The sequence below is a fragment of the Lissotriton helveticus genome, chromosome 1_1 (genome assembly GCF_964261635.1).
Source record: "Lissotriton helveticus chromosome 1_1, aLisHel1.1, whole genome shotgun sequence".
NCBI classification, from domain to species: domain Eukaryota; kingdom Metazoa; phylum Chordata; class Amphibia; order Caudata; family Salamandridae; genus Lissotriton; species Lissotriton helveticus.
Window position 1 is genome coordinate 1,107,710,883 of NC_136057.1, and position 26,270 is coordinate 1,107,737,152.

A 26,270-nucleotide genomic window follows, 5' to 3' on the forward strand; every position below is an offset into this window, starting at 1 on the left:
GGGAAAGACCTTACGCTCTGTTCCTCCTTTCGCCCCATTGCTCTCCTAAACACTTTGTAGGAGAGTGTGGGTCTGCAATCCTATGGTCACCCCAGATTTTTGCTTTTTGCTTCACTGGTTTACGACTTTCCCTGGCTGTGGGCCTGCTAATCAGACCCACAGCCTAGCTGTTCTCTCTCTAAATTGACAACCATGTACTTTAGGTGCATTTACCAATTGGTACTGGGCCACCTTATCAGTCCCTGTACCCAGGGCATAGGTGTACCCAGGGCCTACCAGGGGCTGAAGCATGTATTATGCCACCCCTGGCTGGCCATCTAAATCTGACACAACTGGCTGCATGACAGCTGGGGCAAGGTGGTGTAAACACCCTTTGCTGTAGATATAGTATACCTATATCTAAACCTAAAATGGACACATATATTCCTATCAGTCACTCCTATGAAAGGCCTTATCAATCCTGAAGGCAGAGTGCTTGGAATTATGTGAGATGGTGCTCTGGCATGAGCTGAGCCCGTTTGCAGCTTGCGGAACCAAGTCCTAATAGCTGTTCCATGATAACGCTATACCATATACTCTTAAGTGCATTATCAACTTCGCGGTTAAATGCTAACTCTGGTATAACATTATCAAAACATGTCGAGTAAGGTGTCATACGATTTGGAATACTACCCCCTCGCCAATTCCGGCGACGGGGGTAGCATTCCACCCTTCAAGAGGGACACGACATGTATGTAACTGTGAACCCAGGTTAAAGTTAACTCGAGCCTCAGCATCACAAAATGGATGCTGCCACCACAGACACAAGTCTGACCTCCTGCTGCTGGGAGTCCTTCCAGCGAGGATGGCTTGGACAAAGGGTTTCCTGCCTTGGGAGGTGCTAGCACCACCCCAGACAGGATTTTGTGTATTGAGGTAGGGAGGCCTGAAAGGAATGAGACATGCCTGGGGCACACAAGGTGCCCTGTGCATACACCGGTTCAAACCAGTTGCTGGGGCATCCCAGCCCCAGCTCTGGCGGGAAACCGGACAAAGGATAGGGGGTGTAACCACCCCCCTTCCTGGTCCCACCCAGGGGAGGGACCTAGTCAGTAGTGCAGCCCCCTTTAGGAGAATAAAGGTAGGAGCTGGTCCCATTCCAGATTAGATTATCCTGAACTATTCAACAAGAAGAAACTCTGGTCTTCGACGTTCTGCTCCACAGAAGACTGAAGAATCTCCCGTGTGGACAAGGAGTGTCCACCCTGCAACTGCAGGCACCATCAAGCGTCCAGCGGCTTCACTTTGTCGTCTTCCCTCGAGGATCCAGACTTCAGAGCCAGACGAGACCCAGATTCCCAGACCTCTCCGACCTCAACTCACATCTGCAGCAAAGCTGAGACCCGTGGGAGCGACGAGACACGTGGGACCGGCCATCTTGAACGAACCTGCACTTCGCATCCAGCATGACTCCCGAGGTAAACTCGACCAAGTGCTTTGGGGACTGAGAAGCCCCAGCCCCGAGCAGCTCCTGCACCGAAGATCAGCCCTCCAGCCTCCACGAGATCTGCGTGGGGCCCTTCTGCTTGTCCGCTGCTCGACGCGTTGTCTGGTCACTTGCCGGCTGGCTAGTGGCCTCCTAGACGACGAACCTTTGAATCTTTGCTGCTGGTCTGGTTGCTCCAGACTGGCCCTTGCTCCCTTCCAAAAGAGGGGCACCCCGGACTCTCCTAGTCCGCACCAGACGCTTTCTTCACTCACCACGTGGGTTGCCTTTGCCAAGGCCTGTTGCCTCCAATCCCGGATCCAACACCGCCGACAGCGAGAGCCTGCGTGGGACAGCTCGTGCCTCCATCCTGGTCGTCGAAGACACCTCCTGGTCCACGTGGCTGCAGAGTCAAGCGTCCACTCTTCACCTGATTGCGACGACGACATCTGGTTCCTTCCTGGTTCCACTCCAGTCACTGGCTAGTGATTGTGAACATTGTCCCCTCTGCTTTCAGGTCTCCTTCTTCAACAATCCACCCTTGGATTGCACCGGACATCTTCCTCCTGGTCGCCTGCAGCATCTTTTCTTTCAGGTTCCATTGACTTCAACGCGAGAACCCGACGCACTTTGACACCTATGCACCCGCGGCCCGTGGGTGAGGTAACAAGAGCATTTCGGTGCTCAAGGGTAGTTTAACTGTCCTAGTGTCCAGTTCCACAGTCGTTTTAGTCCTATCTAGTCAGGATTGTCCGTACTCACCTTTAACTTGAACTGTACTGTCCATAGACGTTGTTACGCATCTCGCGTGTGAGTTCACACTCTGCACACGCGTTCCGTGGGCCTCCTATTACTTACCTGAAGTTAGTATAGCGTGGTCCCATCGATCCTACAGCCTCTGGACAGCTCCATTCCTTTTATCGACTTTCACATTCCACTTAATTAGTATATGGTTTGTCGTGCCCCTAGGGCACCATTGTAATTTTGTGCAACTTGTAGTATTTTTCGTAAGAGATTGTCATGTGCTTAGCCCTCTGACCTCATAAAGAGTTCAGAGGTGTTGTTCTTAATAAATAGACTGTTTATTTTCATAACAACCTGTGTGGTGTCCTTTCATCTGGTATTCAAGGGGTTATATTGTGGTAAAACAGCTGGCTTCACATGCCAAAAGCCTAAGACTGCTTTGTCCATGCTACCATTAGGATAGCTGGTCTATAAGGTTGACTTACAACCAATCACCATAAGGGTTGTTTGGACTGATACAAGGTGATCACTAGAACTAGTGAGCATCATATATCAGGCCAACTTCTCACACACATCTCAAAATTTACACTAAAATATTAGCTAAACGCCTCAGCATACACCTCCCAGGGCCTTATTGAGCCAGATCAGGTTGGCTTTATTCACCAACGTCAAGGGGCAGACAATGTACGCCGCGTTGCACACTTAGTTGGAAAGCCACACCATTGGAAGATACCCTCCCGCTTATTATCGCTCGATGCTGAGAAAGCATTCGACCTAGTAGACTGGGTATTTCTCCGAGAAGTCTTGCAGAAAATAGGGTTAGGTCTACAGACGATTGCTCGAATTATGGCTCCTTCTATCTCCCGCTTGCTCGGGTGCGGGTCAACGGCCAGCTCACTCAACCGCTCACCATTCCTATTTGCTCTCGTAGTGGAGTCACTGGCCATCATGATCCGCCAGTCGTCTGACATTCATGGCATCAAACTTGGGGGCCTGGACCACAAAATAGCTTTGTTCACGAACAAACTCCTTCTCACACTGTCAAGCCCACATTCCTCTCTGCCTGCCTTGCACAAGTTGCTCCAATCGTTCGAACGTGTTTCAGGGCTTAAAATTAACCATGCAAAATCATGGGCTCTCAATCTCACGATCCCTGCGGTAGAGGTCGGTGTGCTACAATCTCTCGTTCCCTATTAATGGACATCTCACTGCATTAGATACCTGGGGCTTAATCTGACCCCTAACCTTGCCACATGGTCCCAAGCCAATTGGCAGGAGTGTATAACTGCCATAATAGCTGACGTAAGAGCGTGGAAGTCCCTACCACTTTCCTGGCTGGGGCGCTTGACACAGTCAAATGTCGATCCTTCCAAAGATACTCTACCTTTTCCAGACACTACCCACGCCCATCCTGGTACATCAAATTCAGGGACTTCAGAGTGAGCTGCTCGTGTTTATATGGAGAGGGAATAGGCCGTGTTTCTCTAGTAAAATATTCATGCTCCCAAGTGACGGCGGAGGGTTGGCCTGCCCCAACCTGTTGGAATATTATTAGGTGTCGCACCTCCGCTTCATCTCGGAGTGGATGGCATGGGAGAGCACGAAATTTTGGTTTCATATGGACAGGGCAGTGACCTGTCGCCCCATCTGGGACCTCGTGTGGCTCTCTTGTGATGCACGCTCCTGAAGCGCTTATATTGCGGTCCCTACTAAAACTGTGATCAAGATATGGGATAAATTGGGAACACGCAAAGGCCTCACATCCTTCCCGTCTCCCCACACTCCTGTCGCTCGCAACTCTCACTTCCCACCGGCCCTCCACCCGCCCTATTTCTCAGACTGGACGTAAGGGGGTGTAGGACAATTTGTGATCTCTTTGCGGAGGATACCCTCAAAACTTTTGAACAATGCAAGTGGGACTTCCAGTTATCGGAGGGGGCGAGGTTTCAGTATATTCAACTTTCGACACTGGGTACAAGCATCTTCTCTGACACGAGCGGCCACTCGACCTCTCACCCCATTCAGATGGCTGGTACGTGCATTCGATAACTCTAGGGGACTAATATTCGTACATATCAAGTTCTCCAACATTCACAATGAGCTGCTCCGCACCCCTTTCGGCTACGGTGGCAGTCAGTACCCGACACTGATATCGTGCCCACCCAATGGGAACACTTGTGGCGCGACATCCTGAAGATCTACCGTAGCATACCCCAACAGGAATCTGCCTATAAGGTAATCACACAATGGTACTACACTCCTCACAGGTTCCCCACTTCTTCGCTTCTATGCTGGTGTTGCACCAGTGCCCCGAGGGATTTCCTCCACATTTGGTGGACATGACCACTCTTGACCATCTATTGGAAGGAGTACTCAGTCATATTCGACTGGTATTAGGCTACCCGCTACCTGAGAACCTGCTTACGATTGTTCTGGGCCTCTGACCGGTGAACCTGCGTGCCATGACCCACCGCGATCGGCACCTCAGCCTCCATATGCTTGGTGCTGCTAAACAAATCATTGCTCTTTATCGGAAAAAGGCTGAAATGCCTTCGATTAACGTATGATTCACCCGCCTGTGGCATACAGTACAATGGAGCTACTCCCCGCACGCTTGCAACTCCAGGACACTAAATTTACTAAATTATGAGAACCACTGGTCGAATATCTAAGCCGACTGGAACATGCTAGACTGCAACCACCGAGATTGCGGACCTTATGCCTCTTTGAGGATGCAGTATACCCCCCAGACCCAGAGAGTCTCTGGAAGCCCACAGATGGACCAATTCAAGCGGTATCCCAGATGGCCCCTCCCCTTCAGAGCCCGAGAGCTCCGACGCTCCTTTTGCCATAGTTGACCCTGATTCTTACTCACAAGCGATTAGGGACAATTTGCGGCCCTAGTTGCCGTAGCGCCTGCACCTTTGTGACTCGCCTCCCTGGCAGCGTTTGACTCCCCTCACCCCCGCCACCCCTCTCACTCTTTTCCTTACTATCTGCTCCTTCTTTGCCTCCTCTATCCTTACTTCATTGTTTTCATTATAGATATTATGTTCTCAGTTGCAATTGCGATGCCCACCCACAGATCCGAAATGTGTGCCTCTAGGACTGAGCTTCTATGGGTTGTAATCCAGTCTTGTGCATTGGTGGCTTGGTAAACTTCTCACGATCACAGTAACTCTAGGCTGTACGCACGAGAGGTTCAACCGTGAGGTACTGTTCTTCCTTACAATCGCTACCATGTTGCCACATGCAATGCTCCTGCCACTACTTTGGTTGAACTGTGCAGATGACAATAATTGGTACTGTATAATGGTCACAGATTGTGGATTGGACTGATATGGTATAACACTGTAAAAAACGGTTAACAGTAATATTGAGAACTGCATTGTGGGTCTATCTTAAATGCTAATAAAACAAGTTAAAAAAACACTCAGTTTAGCCATTGCAGCAAATACAGCGTCTGCTAAACCCCTTTACTCCAAGGAGACTACTATGCTCCAGGGATCAAAAACTGCTGCTGGTCCACAGGATCAAGAGGGCAAGGAGTAAAGGAAGCTCTTTATCCATTTGGCTCCTAAACCCTGGAGAACACTTCCAGTGGATCTCCGAAGGAACCAATCAGAACTCTACGTCTGAAAGCATGTGAATACTTTTCTATTCTGGTCTTCGTTCAGCTTATACATAGATGTCCTGGGGCTAATGGTTGTGAGCAACGCTGGGAGGACTGTCGGCTACCCATGTGCATACAAATTCTGCAGAATAAAATAGAATGTTCGATTTATACCATTTTTAATAGATATAGTGGCATTTTGGCAAAGGATGAAGAACTGAGAAAAAATCTCTTGTATTACTTAGACAGGCTCTGACTTTAAAATTAATCCTCAGTACAAGTGATACAAATAGATATATGAGAATTAAGGCTACTTTGGAAACAGGATCACATTGGATTCCTTCCATACTAACTTTCCTTACTAATGGTAGTTGCAATTGCCACATTTATAATTGCGAAATTTGAAATTGATGGGATCAAAGAATTTTCAGATAGTGAACACTCCAGGACCCTTGAAATTAGATTTCTGAATTGTAATTTGAAGTGTTCCAATTATCTTGTAACCTGCACATGTGGTTTACAATATGTCAGTTCTATCAAGTCAAATTGAAGGAAAGATGAATGAAATAAGAGCAATTATTAAAAGGGATGAGAGATATCTAATTGTTACTCGCTTAACAAAAACATATATAAATGTAAAAGAGGGGTTCCATAAAGTTTGTTGGATTAACAAACTGGGAACTGTCACAAAAGGTTAAAACGTAATTAGGGAATTATATACTCTTACATAGGGTGTAGAAGTTCTTAGTTGGTGTCTAACATGAAATACATTAGTGTTTTGTTTTTTGGTTCATGTACGGAAGTATGGCATCTTAACAATAAATATAAATGAAAAAAGAACCTTACCCTTAGGAGTTGATTCATATATGGATTGTTGTATTCTGGTATATTTTTACTGTTTGTAATTTATGTAATACAAAGTTCAGGTAAATTCAAGAGTTTAATTTGTGTGATTGAATGAATAGTGGTTACCCAACAGAAGTTAACAAGCATTTGCAATGCAATAGGTCTCGCATTATTTAAGTTTGAGCTATTATTATTGTAAATGGCAATGTTTTTTGCTTTATGCTATAGTTTTCTTATGTACATAAAAAGCTACATATAAAGTATTTGTTGTTAAAATTATTTATGCAGTATTTAAATTTGTTTGCATAAAAGATTACAAGAATATCTTAGCAAAAAAGTTAAACTTTTTAATGGTAATTGACTAAATGTCCATTTGTACATTTTAATTTCAAATAGGTAAGTGTAAACATCACAAATATATTGTGCAAACAGTGCAAAATATTTTAGCCCTAAATATTTTTGTTTTACGAGGTAGTTTGTAAGAAAATGATTGTAAAAGGCAAACACTGTAATTAAAATGTAACATATAACAGTACAGTTATGGCTAGTAAACATACATTAGTAGTATAGTATAATTGTAAACAAGATGTAAATAAGACTACAGAAATTAGCATGAATTATCACTTTAACATCAACTTTACAAACATTTTGAAAACACGATCACAGCTGGTAATCATGCATTGGCTTGTTATTACAAGCATTTCATTTTAATAAATATTTCTGATTCCCAAAAACAAATATGACAGTCTCTCAAAATAATGGCTTTTCAGTTTTAGTTGTATTTTTGATCTCCATGTCATCAAGTACTCATGAATATTACTGCCCCATGGACAGAGTCTGGCTTTACATGTCTACATATCAACATCCAATTCCATGAACACCCATCGCATGCCAGGGATGACCATCACCGCTGGTGAAGAGAAGCACAATTGGGTCAAGAATGCCCACAATACGTTGTGGTCCCATTATACCAGGGATGGGCTCAATAATGCCAAAGATGCCAACATCATGCCAAGCATTGCTAGACTAAAAGTGGGAATAATTCTAACAGGGACACCACCAATAAATTAAGAAGGAACACCATTACGCTAAGGCAAGCATTACCGCCTTCGGGTAAAGTCCGCGCTATATAAAAATGCATAAATACATGAATAAAGAAATACCGCCTTCGGGTAAAGTCCGCGCTATATAAAAATGCATAAATACATAAAAAAATAAATACCGCCTTCGGGTAAAGTCTGCGCTATATAAAAATGCATAATTAAATAAATAAATACATACCGCAAAACATCCTCGTTACTCTGCCGGCCTGCGACCAGGAAGTCAGGCAGGCCGGCGCGACACCCGGAAACAGGAAGTAGGAGGGCGGGAGCCTACCCCGCCTCCCACGGAAGAGCCGCGATTGGAGCCGTGTTGGGAGCAGGGAGCACCGGAGCAGGCAGGAGCCTACCCTGCGCCGAAGGAGGGAAGAAGAGTCCTGCTGCCGGGCCTTGCAGCTGAGGAGAGGAAGCCGGTGAGTGCGTTGCTGAGCGGCGGGCGGGCGGAGGGAGAGGAGCATGTAGGCGCGGGGGGGAGGCGGCCTGTGTATGTGTGTGTATGTGTGTGCGTGTGTGTATGTGTCTTGGAGTGCGTGTGTGTGACTGTGAGGGAGGGGGTGTGTGTGTGAGCGAGTGTCTGTCTGCGACGTGTGTGTGTGTGTGTGTGTCTGTGTGTGTGCATGCATGCATGCGCGGTAGGCTGGGAGGGCGGCGCATGCGCAGTAGGCTGGGAGGGCGGCGCAGGACGGAACGTGCGCGTTCGCGCAGCCAAATCCGACTGCTAAAAATCGTGCCAGTTTTGTGTCCCTCATTCCCCGGCATCAGACAGCTATAGAGTCTCTGTCCCTGTTCCAGGGCGAGACCTAAAAAGGAAGGAACTTTTGTCTCCGGAATTAATTCATATTCTGAATTTTATAATTAAAAATGTGAAGGATGGGTACATTCAAGAATTTTAATCTGCAAATCGCGTTTGAAAAGAGAGAATTTAACAATGTAAATATTAGCTGGTGATCGCTTTAAAGGAGAACAAGAATAGGAGAAAGAGATTAATCTACATATTTGTAGCAATTCTAAAATAATTTTTCCAATGGTATCAACCAATTTTTAGTAAAGTTGTTGGTTTTCGGTTTCGATATTATGTGTTTGTGGAACACCATTGAAACCTGTGTTGAATAGTGTGTGAATAGGAGGAGTACAAAGATAGCTCTCTGTTGTATTTTAATGAGAACAACAACTTTCCATTAAAATATATTGTACTGGATGAATATGTTGCAGGGTCATGGGAAGAAATTACTGACATTCTCACCTCCAATGATACAAAAATGATGCTAGACTAGTTTCATAAATGTGGAATCTTGACCACCAATCGCCGTTATGGCAAGCAGAGTCTTGGGTAAATACTATAAATGAATTCAGCCCCCCTCTCTCGAAAGGCCGTAAAAACGTGTGTGATCACGATTCCCATCTGTAAAGTTTTGTATCTGTTTGGAAAACCAGGGAATTGGCTTTATCCTTAGAACCGTCTGATGTAAAGCAGAACCTTGACCCTGGAAAAAATGTAAACCAGTTTTGGAACTAAACGACAGCGCTGCCTTGGGGTTTCTTTTGTGAATTTCCCCAGGACATCAGGATGTTTCCCAAGTGCCAAAGCATTGGAACATTCTTTTGCATCTCCTTCAACAACGAGCTAGACATGAGGCAGTGCAGGGCTGCCTAAAGATCGACAGCATGTATTAGAGTAAGGGAGTGAACAATAATCAGCTGGCCCGTAGAGTGTGTACCTGAAAGCACCACCCTGAAATCAAGATGTAAGAATAAACCTCCTAATCTATCCGAGTTGAAAAGCGAGGTGAAAATATCCTCATGAGGTGTCACAGTGGTGAAAATAGTCAGGACCGCTGGAATTATGCATTAGAGGAGGACTAAATGATGAAGCAGGGTTGACTAAATTATGCGGCAAAAAAAGGCAAATTATGTAGCACGTTTTGTGATAGTGTTACTTCATTATATTGTCATTTTTACTCATGGAACACGGTCTGGGCAAGATTTCACCTTATTAGTAGCAGTTCAACACCTAAATACAGCAATAAGCAACTGAAAGATGACCCATCAATATTTGTAAAGGGACCTCCGGTGCACAGGAACACGTCGCCATATTTTTTAGTACATTTTGACTTTTTTGAGCTAGAAACAAAATATATTTCTTTGTTCAAATCTGTGGATTCTGCAGTATATAATGGATCATGTGGCAAATGCAGGAAGTCCCTAATTATGTAAAAAAACGCCATAACTGCAGAATTCCATATTTCCAGTGGCCCTGAAAATATTCTTCCCCTCTGATTGTCAATAGACAAAAAGGAATCTAGATGGGTGAAGGCATGTGGTGGACAATAAAAAACGAGGGGATTATGATGGCATTTTTGGGAAGTTCAAACACTGACATCAATATGTAAAACGAAAAGGGTATTTCTAGAGAGACCTTTAAAGAACTCACCCAAAGTTTCATAATGTGAAGCAATAGTATTAAAAAAATGTAAATAAAAACTCTAGTTGCCTATCTGTATCCAATGTGTTTCATTCTGTTTTTTCAGCTGCCCGGCAGACTCCTCATTTAAATGGCACACTCCAAATGGGGCCACCTCCTTCTCCCGATTCTCAGTCCAGATGTTTGTTTTCGCCAGTATGAAGGAAAGCCCCATCTACATTCACTGTTCCTCAAACTTCTGCAGCTCTGAAAACTCAAGGGATTGTTTAACGGTAATTGCACAGTCCTTTTGTACAAGGGTTTGTTGAACTCAATCTCCAAGAACATTGTGCTTCCTGCAACAATTTGCCGTATAGTAACCATGAACATATAGAACATGACACGTAAAAGTTAATGCAAGATCTTAAAGACGAGGACGTTTGGTTTGTGGTGAATACATAATTTTTGAGATATGACCAGACTAGACACTGCCCACATAAACTCTTACAATCAGACTAGCTAACACCATAGAATACCAACAAACGCACGACACCCAGATCTTGGCACACTGAGCTTAATAATGTCTGCTGCCTTATGTTTGGAGGTAAATGTTTTGAGGTCAGTTATTTTTCCCCTTTGCTAACTTGAAACATGCATGTTTTCGAATTTTCTCTGTTAGCAAACCGATGCCTGGAGAAACCCCAGGAATACATAATGTATAACGATCTCTTCTCCAGTGTATAGAACGTTGAGACATTAGGAAGGTTCCCAGTATCCTGTAGGTGAGCGAGTGTGTGGCAAGAGTGCAGGATGTCCATCTCTCACAATCAATTGTCAGGGATACCCTTGATATGCTAGTAATAGTAACCCAAGGTCAGACATGCCTACCTTATTCCGGATGTCCAACAGGGGCCGTTAGTGGCCACTAAATGCCTACAATACCACAGTCCCTAGGAATAAGATGCTTACAATATACCTAAGGCAGCGAAGCCCACAATCATGACTAAAAGGCACACAATATGCCATGGGTAGCTACCCTATTCTATGGCCACCATAATATTTTGAATGTCTACCTCATGCCTATATTATGCCAAAGAAATCACCTTGCACAAGGAAAGCTTTGTTCTGTAGGGTAGTATCCTCCTGCTGACCGGTAGTTGCTGCTGACTGATGCAGTGATGGTTGCTGTATGATATCGGGGAGAGCTCCTTCCAGTTGCTAGTGGGGAGTGCCACTCCATATCTCTCCTTATAACTACCTTAGTGCTGCCATACGCACCACATGTCCTCGCCTCTACTGCACTGCATTGCCCGGCATGGTGGCAGAAATCAGGAGTCCAGTGCACGGAGTAGATCCACGCCATGTCTTGAGCTAAGTACAAATCAGCAGGAGAGTCACTCCTTAGCCCTCCAGTTGCCATACTGTGGATAGGTTACAGTGTTTGAAAACTTTTGGGATAATTTGATGATAAACAATAAATAGATCCGAAACTAAAAATGGATATAAACTTCACAAAAGAATTACGGTTGGCAAAAACTTGAATTAGTGCATGGGGAAAATGGAAAAAATGCAAATCTAGTCAGACACAAAAATATATTGAAATCAATTGAGAAAGATGTAGAGAGTAGCACTACTAAATGTATTTAGTTTCTGTAACCATCTTCAGTTATCTGACCATGTAACATTAGAGCTATTCGCAAAAAAAATCAGAGGGCGAATCGTTGAACAGTTGTTCAATCAGCAGTTTGACAACTTTAACAATCTCCCTAACATTGATCTTAACTGAAAGCATTGACTCTACAAAAATAAATGTTGTCAAGATAAACAACCAATAATAGTTCTAGTGAATTTTCAAAGAAACGCCATCAAGGAAGAGCTTGTTAGACACCCTATACCAATGAGAAAATTAACATTAATTTAGAACTCATGGGTTATGATATAGGAGTTCATACAATTTTTTCGCCCCGTTATTAATCCAGGATCTCATAATCTTCAATTAAGTCATTCTTAGCCCTTCCAAGCTTCTACTGGTCCAGAGGGCAAAACTGCATCCCATTTCAAACCTGCATGTCCATTGAATCTATGCCTATTGACTTCTGCATTTATTAGCTGAGCTTCTCCTGCTCCACATCTAATGACCACAAGCCAACTCAAAATTCAGAACTTTCATAGGAGGTATTGCTAGCTGAGCTTTCACTGCACAAGATCTAATCATCACAGTCGGAACTTATCAATATCTCAGTTGAACAACCACCTAGAAAAAAAACAATCCGATTTTTCCAAGTTACTCTTAAATGCTACAAGCTAAAGGAATATCTGTAACTTTCCCATAACAAGGAGTCTCTGGCCCGCCTTATGAGTTGCCAACTATTGGATACGATTAACATCACATCCAATAAAAAAAAACATACAGAGTTGGTTGGCATTTATTGTGTAAGATAATTATCACCTATTACACGTTTTTAGGAATAACATGCAGATTTTGGTTCTTACGGCAGCAAGAGCGCATGTTCTGGTAAACACTGAGCACTTTCCCTCGATAAATATCTACAGGCTTGATTTGCTTAAATTTGTCACAAAAATCAGTTCTGATATGTGTAGTAACAAGAGATCTTTCACCCTACATCTCCTTGTTTCTGCAAACTGCCAACCTTCAACTCTCCCCACATTCCCCTTGTTTAGCAGCTACCCTACTAATTTATTCTTCCTCTTTCTTTGCATATTTCGTCTCCCCCTCCTACCAACCCTATTAAGCCTTAGTCACTCATAGTGCTGCAACTCATGCTCATCTTTCATCCCAAACAACATGCCTCCTACAAACTCACTGTTACTTTTGAAATCCATTCACTTTGTTTCCTATGTCATCATAAATTCAAAATCCTTGAACAAGAACTACGAACCTCTGTGTTCAGATTTCGGGCTCTAACCTCAACATGGCCTTTATCACTAAAACTTGGTGACTCCGCAAATCACCGTTCTTGAACACAGGGAAGTCATTAAATAGTTTATTGAGTGAAAGAAACTACATCACTGTCACAAATTAAATCTTCTATAGGTTTCTTTCTGGAACCTTCTGTTCCTGATTCTGCCATTTTCAGATGATTAGATCCCCATTACATCCAGGGGATTCCATTTCACTGTCCCTCAAAATAAACAGGCAAGCTGTGATGACGGTTCTCTCTAAACTAACCAAAGATTAATTGCCTTTACCAGTAACCCACGGTAAATGCACCTTCTCAAGCCAACTCTGAAACACCTTTCCTGATCAAAGAATAAGGTGGACCTAATACAGCATCTCAATCAGTAACTTTCAGTGCACCTCACAGATTCCTGTTGCACTCTCCCTCTATGTTCCACTAGTGCCATACAGCTATTTAGATGAGTCGTGTAGCATGCCTCACTAGTTCCCGATGACATACCTGAAGCCATGACCCGTCCTTTGAACAATGGTGTGAGAAGACCGCACATTTCTCTCCTGGAGGTAGTGGGTCAGTTGAGTGGTTTCAGACACCTGTAACCAAAGTCGGTTTCACCCACACTTGCTGTCTTGTCTGTTCCTTTCTTTCTTCATATGGCATGCTTGTAGCCTCTTCTTTCCACACGCTCTCAGTTCTTCCTACTCCTCCTGAGGTACTGGGTTTTTAGGAACCGGTACCGAGCCGGTAACCCAGCGGTGCCAGGGGATCAACACACCAAAGACCTCGGGTTCTCCTGAGTCAGACCCACAGAAACTTCAGAGTCTTCTAGGTGAAGTCAAAGATTAGTTTATTGGCTGCAACCAAGGTGACAGGGTCCTAGAAGTACAATGCCAGTATATTCAGGAGACTGCACACTTTCACAAAGTTAGGCTTCTCTTCTTATACATAACATTTGCCCTTTGGCAAAACATTCCTTGGGTGCGCGGTATTTCATTTATGGTTACTGATTACAAAAGGAAAGCAGAGTCATGATGACATGTACATATTTCACGTTGTGATGCCCATAACAAATCATCCGGCAAGGCCCAACATTTCATCAGATATCGCTGGACCCCTAATAAAAATGGTCACCTCCCCACCATAAAATAAATGAGGAAAAGGAAAGAAGAAAGATGTGAGCGAGATATGGCAGGTGTGCGTGCTGAAATGGCTTTATGGCCGGTTGGGCCTAGATACTATCTTGCTTGGTCACTGGGAGGGAACTGACCGAACGAGCTCGGCCTGGGGCAATGGTTCTAACTTGTACTGGGGTCAGGAAGAAGTCGATTAAGGAGTACGTGTCCTTGTGGAATCAAATTCGACTGGATTAAGGCCTATGAAAAGGGCAACATGCAATTAAGGGTTCAGAAGGTAAATGACGATTTCGAGGTGAAATTGTCACTCGAATATACTGAAAATACATGTGCTTGATGTACTCGTCATTTCCGGTCTTTTGATACCAAATTCGTCCTATTTCGACAAAGTTTTTATTCTCGAGTCCGGTACTGTTACGGATCCATATTTTTCAGAACCACAGCCCTCCTTTTGCCCTTACGTAGGCAATTAATCTATCCTTATGTTAATCTGAGTCCAGATCTATATTCCTAAAGTCATTGAGGTGTTGCTGCAACATCATTCTAGTGCTGAGTTCGTGTCTTGACACAGGCTTCCTTACACATGATGTAGCACAGAGGCCACATATTGCAGGAGCACACTGTATGCATAGACAGAATAGGAAAAGAATGGCTAAGACCATCCCAATGACCATCAGAATTTTCCATCCCCAGGCAGATATCAGTCCCCAGAGCCATCCCATTAATGACCAATCTCCGTTATCCACATGAATAGATTCGGAAATCTTATGTAGTTTGGAGATGGCCCCGTACACTGTTGGAGCATTATCTGGAATGAAAATGCAACAACTGGACTGGATCAATTTGCATACTCCACCCCGGTCCGCAAGTATTACGTCTAAAGCGACCCGGTTCTGAAGGGTCATCAGTCGATCCGACTGGAGCTCAGCAGTCAGGTTACTAAGGGCACCGGCAGTCTCGATCACAGTGGATTCAACTACCCTTGTCAATTGCCTTATGTTTCTGCTGTTAACCATGGCTCCCCAGAACGGCAGAATACCCATTGCAAAGTCACCAAATTCTTGACCCGCAGTGTCTTCTTTACTCAAAACACCTCGGACTGTCCTTGTCCGATGGTAATCCGCCGCTGCTGTGTAGGTGGGAGGTAACAGGAATGAAACAAAACATGAGCCCGAGAAGTCAGGGGGCAACCATGTATAGGCTCTATCGTGACAGATGAAATAAGTACCCTTTGCGGCTAAAAAGGCGGGGGAAGTCTGAGATCCAAAAACATACGTTTCTGTGCAGACACTCTTCCCTAGCTGAGCTCTGGAATTCCTACCAATACCTTGCAGACACAGGTGCCCTTGATGGGGCACGATCCAGATAGGGGACGATCTCTTAGCTTGCTGTTTCTCACTTAGTGTAGTGCCATATCCGGTCACATTCCAACCTACATATGCAAGTATCTCATCGTCGGGGGTATCTTCGTAAGAAGTCACTTCCTTGATCATGTCAACTATACCCTTCACTAGGGCGCTAGTCTTGAGGTTGTCTTTTACAGAACGTAGGGGTTGGATTTCTCGTGCATATATGAACATTGTCCTATATGCCCATACTGACCCATTGTGACTAAATGGCAGGACCAAATAGGGGATACCTCTGTCCGTGGTGTGGGGCATGAGACCACACACCCAACAGTTGGTTGTGTTCATTACGAGTTGGTGTTGGTGTAATAGCTGAACGAAGGAGTTATTAATGAACTCTAATCTCCTATTTGATTCGTGGTCAGGCAAAGAGTGGAAAGAATGAGAGGAAACAGTAGGGGGAGGTATGGGTGATGTAGTAGGCGTGAATGTCATATGAGAAGAGAATAAAAAATAGCTTATCAAAAACACCATTACGCTAAATATCATAAAAATACACATCATTATAAAAATTTTCTTTCTCATTGTTTTCAAAAGTCTCTGCTTAAAGCTCATTTGTCTGGCAGTTCTCTCCACATCAGGAAACTCCATCCTCTCTAAAGTGCTGCCCGCGGCGGTAGGTTGTTTCTGCTAAGGGATGCTTCCGTCAGTCTAGGGTGGCTCCCTTCGACCAACTGGAACCAGCAACCTATTGTTGTCAGCTGCACCCAAAAGTCTTTAGTCAACCGCGACCCTAGCAGCGGAACCCGGATGGCGGTTCAAAAAAAACAAAAATAAGCAAGTTTACCTAGATGGGAGAATCTGCATTTTCAAAATAGCATTTTGGAAGGAAAAAATTCATTATTTTATTAGTCCACAGGTTTTTCTCTCGGATCAAAAATAAATCACTTTTCCTTTAGTCTGTTTTTCTCGGTCGGAAATTATAGCGTCTTTTCCCGGGTGCTGTCTGGTCCGGAAATAGTAGCTCAGGTTCCACAGAGTTCAATTGTTCTGATGGCGGCGTAGTTTCTTGAAAAATGTTCTTACTGTCACAATCACGTTTAGCTTCTTTTACGCGTTCATCAATTGTGCGCTTTGAGTCAGTGCCTCCTGTCCGGACCCATTGGTCATGTGGCAGAGGGAAAGGTATTTTCTTACAATGGATCCCGTGGACCCAATTGGCCTTCCCCTCCACCTTAACAGTTGTCCTTGTAGACAGGAGGACGAGGTGAGGTCCGGTCCATCTGGGCTGGTCGTTTCTTGTTCTCTGGAAATTCTTGACCAACACCCAGGTGCCAGGGTCAATGGAGTGACCCGGTGTCTCGGAAACCGGAGGCAAGGTGTTGTGGACCTGTTGATATAAAACACGCAATTTAGCCGTCAATTCATACAAATAGTCAAGCAAAATTGGGTGTTGCAGCTCGCTAAACTTCGTGGGCCTAGGCACTCCCCATATGTTGGCTGGCCGACCAAAGACTATTTCATAGGGGCTGAGTTTCATTCGCGAATGCACAGTCATTCTGGTGGATAGGAGTGCTAAGGGTAGAGCGTCGGGCCATTTAAGACCCGTGCTCGCTTGGATTTTGGCCAATTTAAGTTTAAGCGTGCCATTGTAACATTCCACTAATCCAGCTGATTGGGGGTGATTTGCAGCGTGGAACTTCTGACTAATGCCTAGCCCTTCACACACTCGTTTCATCACACAACCCACAAATTCACTTCCGTTGTCCGACCAGACCATTCTAGGCATTCCGAACCTGGGGAAGAACTCTTTCACAAGGGCTTTCGCTGTGGACAAGGCAGTATTGTCCCTTAGGGGATAGGCTTCTACCCATCTTGAGAAGGCGCAAACAACCACGAGCACATATTTTAAGTTGTTGCACCTCTCCGTGTATGAAATCTAGCTGCAAAACCTCGAACGGATACGTAGGAGGTGCGAAATGACCAGCTGGAGTTGGGGTTCCCCTACCAGGATTGTGTTTCAGACATACCATGCAATTCTTGACAACATTCTCTGCACACTTGGGGATCCCTGAATTCTTCCACACTGGGGCCAATAACTCGCAAATCCCTTTCGCGCTGATATGGGCCATCCCATGAGCCATTGTAACCACTGCAGGCACATACGCATCGGGTAACAACCATCTTTGTTGCTCTGTCGATTCGATCCAACAACCATTTACATCCATTCTCCCTGTACTTTCTTTCCACATGCTTAACTCTTTCTCCGTGGCCTCAGCTTGGATGGACTTCACACTCTCTATTGTGTCTTCACATATTCCAACATCGCCAGTCCATCTTTCTGGGCTCGCAACATACATTCGGCTCATCACATTCTTTGCCGTTTCTTTAGCAGTTTCATCAGCAAATGCATTTCCACGACCAACATCATCGATCACTTTCTTGTGTGCACTACATTTCACAACTGCTACCCTCAGGGGCAACGTCAGTGATTCAAGAAGCTCATTCACCAACTGACCGTGCTGAATCTTAGCTCCATGCGAAGTCAGGAACCCACGTTCTCTCCACAATCGTCCAAAACTGTGAGCCACTCCAAAAGCATACTGACTGTCGGTATAGACAGTCACTTTCATTCCTTTTGATAACACACATGCTCTCGTAAGTGCCACGAGTTCGGCGGCTTGAGCCGAACCATGTGGTATTCGCGCAGTTTCAACGATTGTGTGCAAAGTTGTGACAGCATACGCTGTAGTCACGTTACCGTTTGGGAGTTTAAAGCATGAACCATCCACCCATAATGTACCATCACATTCGGCGAGAGGAGTGTCGGATAGATCAACTCTCCCTTTGGTCTCCTCCTCCGTCCTGAGGAAACAATCGTGCTTTTCTGAAGCATCTGATTCCTCAGCAATTGGTAACAATGTGGCTATGTTCAGGGTACTGCATCTTTTGATGTGCACATGGCTTGCTAGTAGCGTCAATTCGTAACTGGACAGTCGAGCACTAGTTAAGTGCTGTGTCTTGGTCCTATTTAACAATGTGTCTACTGCATGCGGGACCATCACGATTAGTGTATTATTCATTACTAGGCCTGCAGACTGTCGAATAGAAACAGCTGCTGCTGCTGTGGCCCTTAGACAACTTGGCAAAGCTCGTGCTACCGGATCCAAAGTTGACGAAAAATAGGCGCATGGCCGTTGTCTATCTCCGTGTAACTGAGTCAGCACAGACAATGCACAGCCCTCCTTCTCGTGGACATATAATGTGAAGGGCTTACTGTAGTTGGGGTTACCTAACACAGGGGCCGAACATAATGCTGTGCGTAATTCGAGAAAACTTTTCTGACACTCATCGGACCAAGGAATGGGATTGGGTGTATTTGTACACGTTAGTGCCAATAAGGGTTTGGCTAGTAACGAAAAATTTGGAATCCACTGTCTACAGTACGATGTAATGCCCAAGAAAGCGCGTACTTCTCTCTGTGTTCTTGGCACATTCAATTTAGCTATTGCCTGAATTCTTTCTGGGGTCAGTTTACTTCCCTCCTTCGATAAGAGATGACCTAAGTAGGTCACTTCTTGTCGGCAATATTGGAGCTTGGAAAGTGACACCTTGTGATGTAGATCACATAGATGACGCAGTAGTGCCAATGTGGCCAGTTTACATATTTTCTCAGTATCCGCGGCTATGAGCAAATCGTCCACATACTGTACGAGAGTGGAACCTTTGGGCAAAACCATTGCGTCAAGCTGACTTTTCAGAGCTTGACTGTATATTGAGGGGCTCTCACAGTAGCCTTGAGGAGCGCGTTTAAAGCGGAAACTGCGACCACCTAAACTAAAGGAAAAAATATCCCTGCTCTCCTCAGCAATCGGGATACTGAAGAAAGCATTCTTCAGGTCAATCACCGAAAACCATGATGCGGAGGCTGGAATCATAGTCAATAATGTTGTAATGTCGGGGACAACTGGGAATTGTGGCACCACTATCTTATTTACTTCCCTAAGATCAATCACAAATCTATACACAGGTGGCTGAGAAGGGTCGGTTCGTTTTAAAACAGGCAGAACAGGACTATTGCAAACATTGCCTCGTGTTTCTTCAATTACGTCTTTCTCAATCAACTCGTAAACAATCGCTAGCAAAGCTTTTTCGCCCTCATTGGATATTCTGTATTGGGGAATTCGTGGCATTTTGACATTCGACTTCAATGTTACAACGTATGGTGGAATTTCTAAAAGACCCACATCATTCGGACCAGTAGCCCAAAGAATATCTGGAAGAAGTGTCAATTCTGTTGGAAGCGTATTTCTCGACAAATACATGGGAGAAACCACTTTCTTACCTAAAGTCAGTTGTACTCCTGAGGGAGAACAGTACAAAGTCGCATACAATCTTTTTAGCAAATCTAATCCTAGCAAATTTTCACCACAACCTGTTGTCAAAATAAGGGGTGCTTCGAATTCACAAGGACCAACAGAAAGAGATAAAGGGTCAGAAATCGGATTTCTAACCGGGGCGCCAGAAAAACCTACGGAAACGTTCATTTCGCCAGACAAAGGTGCGCCAGGGAGTTTGGAGTGCATAATAGAACTCTTTGTAGCACCAGTATCCAACAGAAAAGGTTCTGACACACCCGATGTAATCACCTCAACGTAAGGTCCACTCTGATCTACTGGAACTGAAACAACTCCCTCTCTTCGTCTAAGGCTGTCCTAGCAATCGTTATTCTCCCACTGCTCATTTTCTGTGTAATACTCATCGACGTAGTATTGAGCTGTCCTGTCAGATACGTTATTTTGCTGGTCAAACCTGTTCATAGAGTTTTGTGGTGGAAGGGGACGTGCGTCCTGAGGGGTGTTTCCACGCCCTCTACCTCTAGGCGCTTGCTGACTACCACGACCTCTTACGCCAGAAAATTCATTTGTACGTTGCGGCAGAGCAGGACAGTCATATTTGTAATGACCCTCTTGTTTGCAGTATAAACACTGGTTGGGACCTACGCGGTTTTCATTGTAATCGAATCTCTGCAAGTTTCTCTGCGGTTGCTGAAAAGTGGTCCGGTAGTGATTCGGACCATTATTATTTTTATTACCACCACCACGTGGAGGATATGCTTGCTGTAGCAAAACCTTCGTTTTGAGTTCTCTAGTTTTCTTCTCTACTTTATCTTTCTCATCCTTGTCTCTATTCTCATAGTATTGTGCGGTAGCTAATATCTGGGCTGAAGATGAGACTGCCCAAGAGCTTTCTGAATCTTTCAATTTTCTACACAAGTCTGGAAGCAGATTGTGCACAAATTTATCGACGAACAATCTCTGACCACCTTCTGTAGTCATATCTTGACCGCTGTGGTCAATGAATGTTTCTTCAAATCTGGTGAAGAAATCTGACACAGTTTCTTCTTTCTTTTGCTTGCATGCAGATAACTTATCCCAATTTACACGTATCGCAGGCATTATTGTCTTCATGTAATCTACTATCCTACCAGGTAATTCCACTATCAGGGGCTCAGGCTTGGCACCACCAACTTGTCGTGCATCTGCAACAGTAATATTAGCCCACGTGTCACCTAATTCCTGGTCATGATCTTCATGACGAATTTTTCCCCATAAAGGCTGTGGAACGACGTTCCCGAATAACATATCGATATCGGCTAAATTCATAATGCATGATCCAGCAGTTTGCGACAATTCTTTATAGTACCCTGCAGGATTTTTACGCGGATCTGGTAGTGTTTGTTTGAGTGCTAAAACTTCAGCTCGCTTCCATGGAACATGTACCCATACTCGGTGAAAGTGGGGCAGGACAGGTGGGACAGCTGTCGCGTCACCCTCTCTCCATTGTGGGGGTACTTCTCTCATAGGGTATTGTCGTGCCTTTTTCCTACTAGATGCACTAGATTCTGGTGGTGACCCAGAACTACTCCCCTTACTTCGATGTGATAATAGCATTTCAACTGCTTCTTCCACATCGGGACCTACAATCATACCCAGACTAAAATGAAACCTTAAACGACACATCTCTTGTGGGAGGCAATCCTGATCATTGTCTTCTAAATCTTCGCAAAGAAAAACACACATCTGTTCGAACACATATCTCTGTGTCGCTGTTTCCCATTGATGGAAAACTTCCATGACAGACTGTAAATCATATTTTGCAGTGTCCATGACCCACTTCCGAGCTAAATTATTCAGGGAATCTCTCTCTTGATAATCGGGCAGTTGACTTCGCAACTGTCTTTTTCCTATGTTAGGGGTCGTAGCAGGCGACCCGAAAAGTGGTAAAAGAAGATTAGTAACAGTACTGGCCATTTTCTGCCGAAAGGAAGGTGAAACGGAAGAACAAACAGATGAAAGAACGGGGTGAGGTAAAGCGGATGCAGAGATGACAGAAGAGGTATGAGGAATAATCATAGAAGGGGCATTTGTAGAAAGTACAGTAGGCAAGATCGTAGAAAACACAGGAGCAACAGAATTGGCCGGTGGGCCTAGAGGAGGCTGCACCGAAGAAGTAGGAGCCAGTTGAAGAACAGCTGGTGGGTGCTGTGGAAAAGCCAGAGGCGCAGCTTGTGCAACTAAAGGTTGCGGGGGTGCGGTAGCATTCTGCGCATAGGGCGGTGGCGAGGTTAACAATTGCGACATTAATTGGTCTTTTTCACGCTCTTTTACTGTCCCTTGCTGAAGAGACGGCAAAACTGGATAACATTTATCTATTGCCATTTTACGTTGCCTGTGCAATTGTTCATTTATCTGCTCTTCCTCATTATCTTTAAACTGCACGGCAGCTTGTATTACTGAAAGTCCCTCTTCTCTCTTATTTTTCTTAGCTAATTTAATCTCTTTTTGTTTGGCTTCTTTGCGCCATATGCGGAAAGAGTCAAACATCGCCGGCCGGGCTTTCTTTTTGAAGAGTTTAACTTCAAGGTAGTCTAAGATTTCAGAATCAAAGCTACCATATTGGGGCCATTTTAAAACACCGTCTTTCCTAGTGTATTTAATCCATACCTCGTTGTAAACGATGGGGCCTACCCCATGTTTAACGTATAGCTCGTAAGTCGGAGTTCCAACTGGAGGAACCGGACATGAGTCCTCCAATCGGGAGTCCCTATTATTATTACCAAGACAAAACAAATTCCCGAGTCTAAGACTAGGCATCCTTTCTCTCTAGTCTAGTTCCAAAACTTCAAAGGAGTTATCGATTACGATATTGCTCGTGAAAACACGAATCCTTCGGTTATGGTACTTGCAAGAACCAATAAAAACCTTTATGTATCTCTAAGATATCACAAAGTAAGTCCAACTAAGGACTAGGAGACGCTCCACTTATACTTAACTGAAAATTATCGATGGCTTCACCAGAAGACTCGTCTCAGCGTTTCGCTCTACCGAAAATGTCAAGGGTCCAACATCAGTGCGATAGCCAGGGCAGCAGTCCTTGTAGCCGTCGGGAAGCGGGGAACCTCGCAGTAAAGACCTTCGGACCACGTCGACATGCAGGGGTCGATGAGGTGGTGGGCCCTCCTCCGGAATTTTCACACGAAGCTCCTCACGATCTTCAGGCTGATTGGTACCACTGGAATCGCTCCAACGCTGGGCGCCAAATGAGGTACTGGGTTTTTAGGAACCGGTACCGAGCCGGTAACCCAGAGGTGCCAGGGGATCAACACACCAAAGACCTCGGGTTCTCCTGAGTCAGACCCACAGAAACTTCAGAGTCTTCTAGGTGAAGTCAAAGATTAGTTTATTGGCTGCAACCAAGGTGACAGGGTCCTAGAAGTACAATGCCAGTATATTCAGGAGACTGCACACTTTCACAAAGTTAGGCTTCTCTTCTTATACATAACATTTGCCCTTTGGCAAAACATTCCTTGGGTGCGCGGTATTTCATTTATGGTTACTGATTACAAAAGGAAAGCAGAGTCATGATGACATGTACATATTTCACGTTGTGATGCCCATAACAAATCATCCGGCAAGGCCCAACATTTCATCAGATATCGCTGGACCCCTAATAAAAATGGTCACCTCCCCACCATAAAATAAATGAGGAAAAGGAAAGAAGAAAGATGTGAGCGAGATATGGCAGGTGTGCGTGCTGAAATGGCTTTATGGCCGGTTGGGCCTAGATACTATCTTGCTTGGTCACTGGGAGGGAACTGACCTAACGAGCTCGGCCTGGGGCAATGGTTCTAACTTGTACTGGGGTCAGGAAGAAGTCGATTAAGGAGTACGTGTCCTTGTGGAATCAAATTCGACTGGATTAAGGCCTATGAAAAGGGCAACATGCAATTAAGGGTTCAGAAGGTAAATGACGATTTCGAGGTGAAATTGTCACTCGAATATACTGAAAATACATGTGCTTGATGTACTCGTCATTTCCGGTCTTTTGATACCAAATTCGTCCTATTTCGACGAAGTTTTTATTCTCGAGTCCGGTACTGTTACGGATCCATATTTTTCAGAACCACACTCCTTAACTCTCTCTTTCCTGCTTGCTAACTGCTGCTGTCATTTTCTCCACTTTCTCTTCTCTTCCCTGTGCTTGATCCTCCTTATCGTCTGCCTCCTCTTCCTCTTTACCATCACACCCCAGGTAGGGCACCCTTGGAGTCTTCGGCATCTTGCATGCATGTTCCTCTAAGTGCTTCCTTCCTCCCGACTCTGTTCATCAGTCCTATCTATTTTTGTATTCTTCCTCTCCTCCCAGACTGGATGGCCTGCTTCCCACTGCACCAATTAAATTTATGTAGAACTCCTCATAACTCCTCATAACCTTTTGCACTTGGCTATACAATGACACAACAGTAATCCTATTTGAAGCAATAACTGTGGGCTACATAATCCCCATGAGGACTCTTCCCCATATGTACGACTGGAGGAGGAGTGCCTCTTATCCACAGAAACTCTTCACTAGCCAGATCAATCACAGACTGTTCCGCTCCAGAATGGGAATCTTTGCTGGTCAGTGGTTCTTCTTTACCGTCTTCCATTGCCCTATTTCTCCTAATCTAGAAACCTCACATACTAGCCTGCACTTTGTCTCCGAGATCACTTTAAAACACCTTTATCTCTACATACGTAGGTACTTTAATACTTGATTTGACTGCCACATATGGTCTATAACTAAATCCATACTATCCAATCTGGAATCAATAAATCTCGTTCATATGTTGTTCGGTTGTAGGAAAATGCCCCATTTTAGATGGTTGCCCCCCACATTTTGCCTAATGTTGTTGTACTTTGACGAGTGTGCCAACCAGGTACCCAGGGCCTATGTTCTTTCCCTAATCTGTACTGATGGAAAACCCAATTGGCAACCCCCTGGTCACATTCAAGTCCCTTGTAACACGTACCCTAGGGACCAAGGGCACTCTGAAGAGGGAAGGCCTCTAAGGGCTGCAGCCCTTATTGTGCCAATCTTAGAGAACCTGTACCTTTACATATACACACACACACACTACCATTGCAGGATACGTGATTTGGTGCAGAACTAAGTGAACAGCCGACGTGAGACACATCCCTGTGTGTCATGCCTACAATCCACTGCCCTGGCAATAGTAAGCCACCCCTCTAGCTGGATGCACTATACCAGTGGTGAGGGTGCAGGTATATGAGCCCTGTACCCCTACAGTGTCTAAGTCAATTCTTAGACATTGTAAGTGCAGTAATGCCATAAAGAGTATATAGTATGGAGTTTGCCAAAGTTATAAACTATGCCGATGACTACCAACTGTTGTTCACTTTTGAAAAGGATGAGCCGCTCAATGAAAATGTAATACATCGATGCCTGACTAAAGTGTTTGATTGGTTTCGACAAAACCAACTATCATGCAATTCAGCCAAAACTGAAATTACCTTTTTTGGACACTCCCCTGGTGATGAATGGCGGAATTGGTGGCCTCAGGATCAGCCTCCGCCATCCAGCCCTGTGAAGAATCTTGGAGTCATGCTTGATTCAGATCTTTCCATGAAGTCGCAGGTTCAATCTGTGGCTGGCACGTGTTTCAGACTTATAAAAATTATGAGGAACTTCCTACCTTTGTTGCCATTGTCCCATAGGAAGACAGTAGTCCAAGCCTTGATTATGTCAAGGCTGGACTATGCCAATGTATTATACCTAGGCATCACAAATTATTTATTGGGCTGTCTTCAGGTTGTTCAAAACGCGGCTGCCAGAGCGGTTTATTTGGCAGGGCCTAGGACCCATATGGCAAGTCATTTAAAAACCTTACACTGGCTTTCAATGAAAAATAGGATTGATTTTAAGTCTTTGGTGCTTGCTTTTAAGGCTCTCCATAACAGCGGGCCAGTTAATCAGAAAGAGAATCACACCCTATATTCCAGCCAGGGCGCTGAGGTCATCGGCCCAACATCTGTTAGCGGTGGCAAAATTTACCTGGACCAGAAGGGGGGGGGTTGTTACTTTCAGGTGGTAGTGGGAAGACTATGGAACGCGCTGCCTCTCTCTCTCAGCCAAGAGCGAGAGCTTCTTAGCTTCAGACGCCAACTCAAGATCTTGCTGTTCCTTCAGTTAAATTGTGGTGCAGGATTGTGAGTGCATTCTGTATCTCTTTTCAATGGGGGTCCTCTTGGTGCCGGGACGCTCCTTGGAATACCGGGCGCTTTACAAATTCCCCACAACCTTAACATTAACATAACATAACATTAACAGCACCATAATGACCTTACTGAAAACTGGGAA

The 26,270-nt window shown here is 44.6% G+C and overlaps 1 protein-coding gene across 3 annotated transcripts in view; it reads left to right on the plus strand.

The window, feature by feature from the left end:
* Positions 1–26,270, plus strand: part of LOC144821473 (uncharacterized) — a 616,628-nt gene that overhangs the window by 511,347 nt on the left and 79,011 nt on the right. For all 3 annotated transcript variants that reach the window (XM_078678562.1, XM_078678582.1, XM_078678572.1), the window contains one exon: positions 10,297–10,462. In XM_078678562.1, the coding sequence (XP_078534688.1) occupies positions 10,297–10,462 (166 nt within the window). The remainder of the gene's footprint in view (positions 1–10,296; positions 10,463–26,270) is intronic.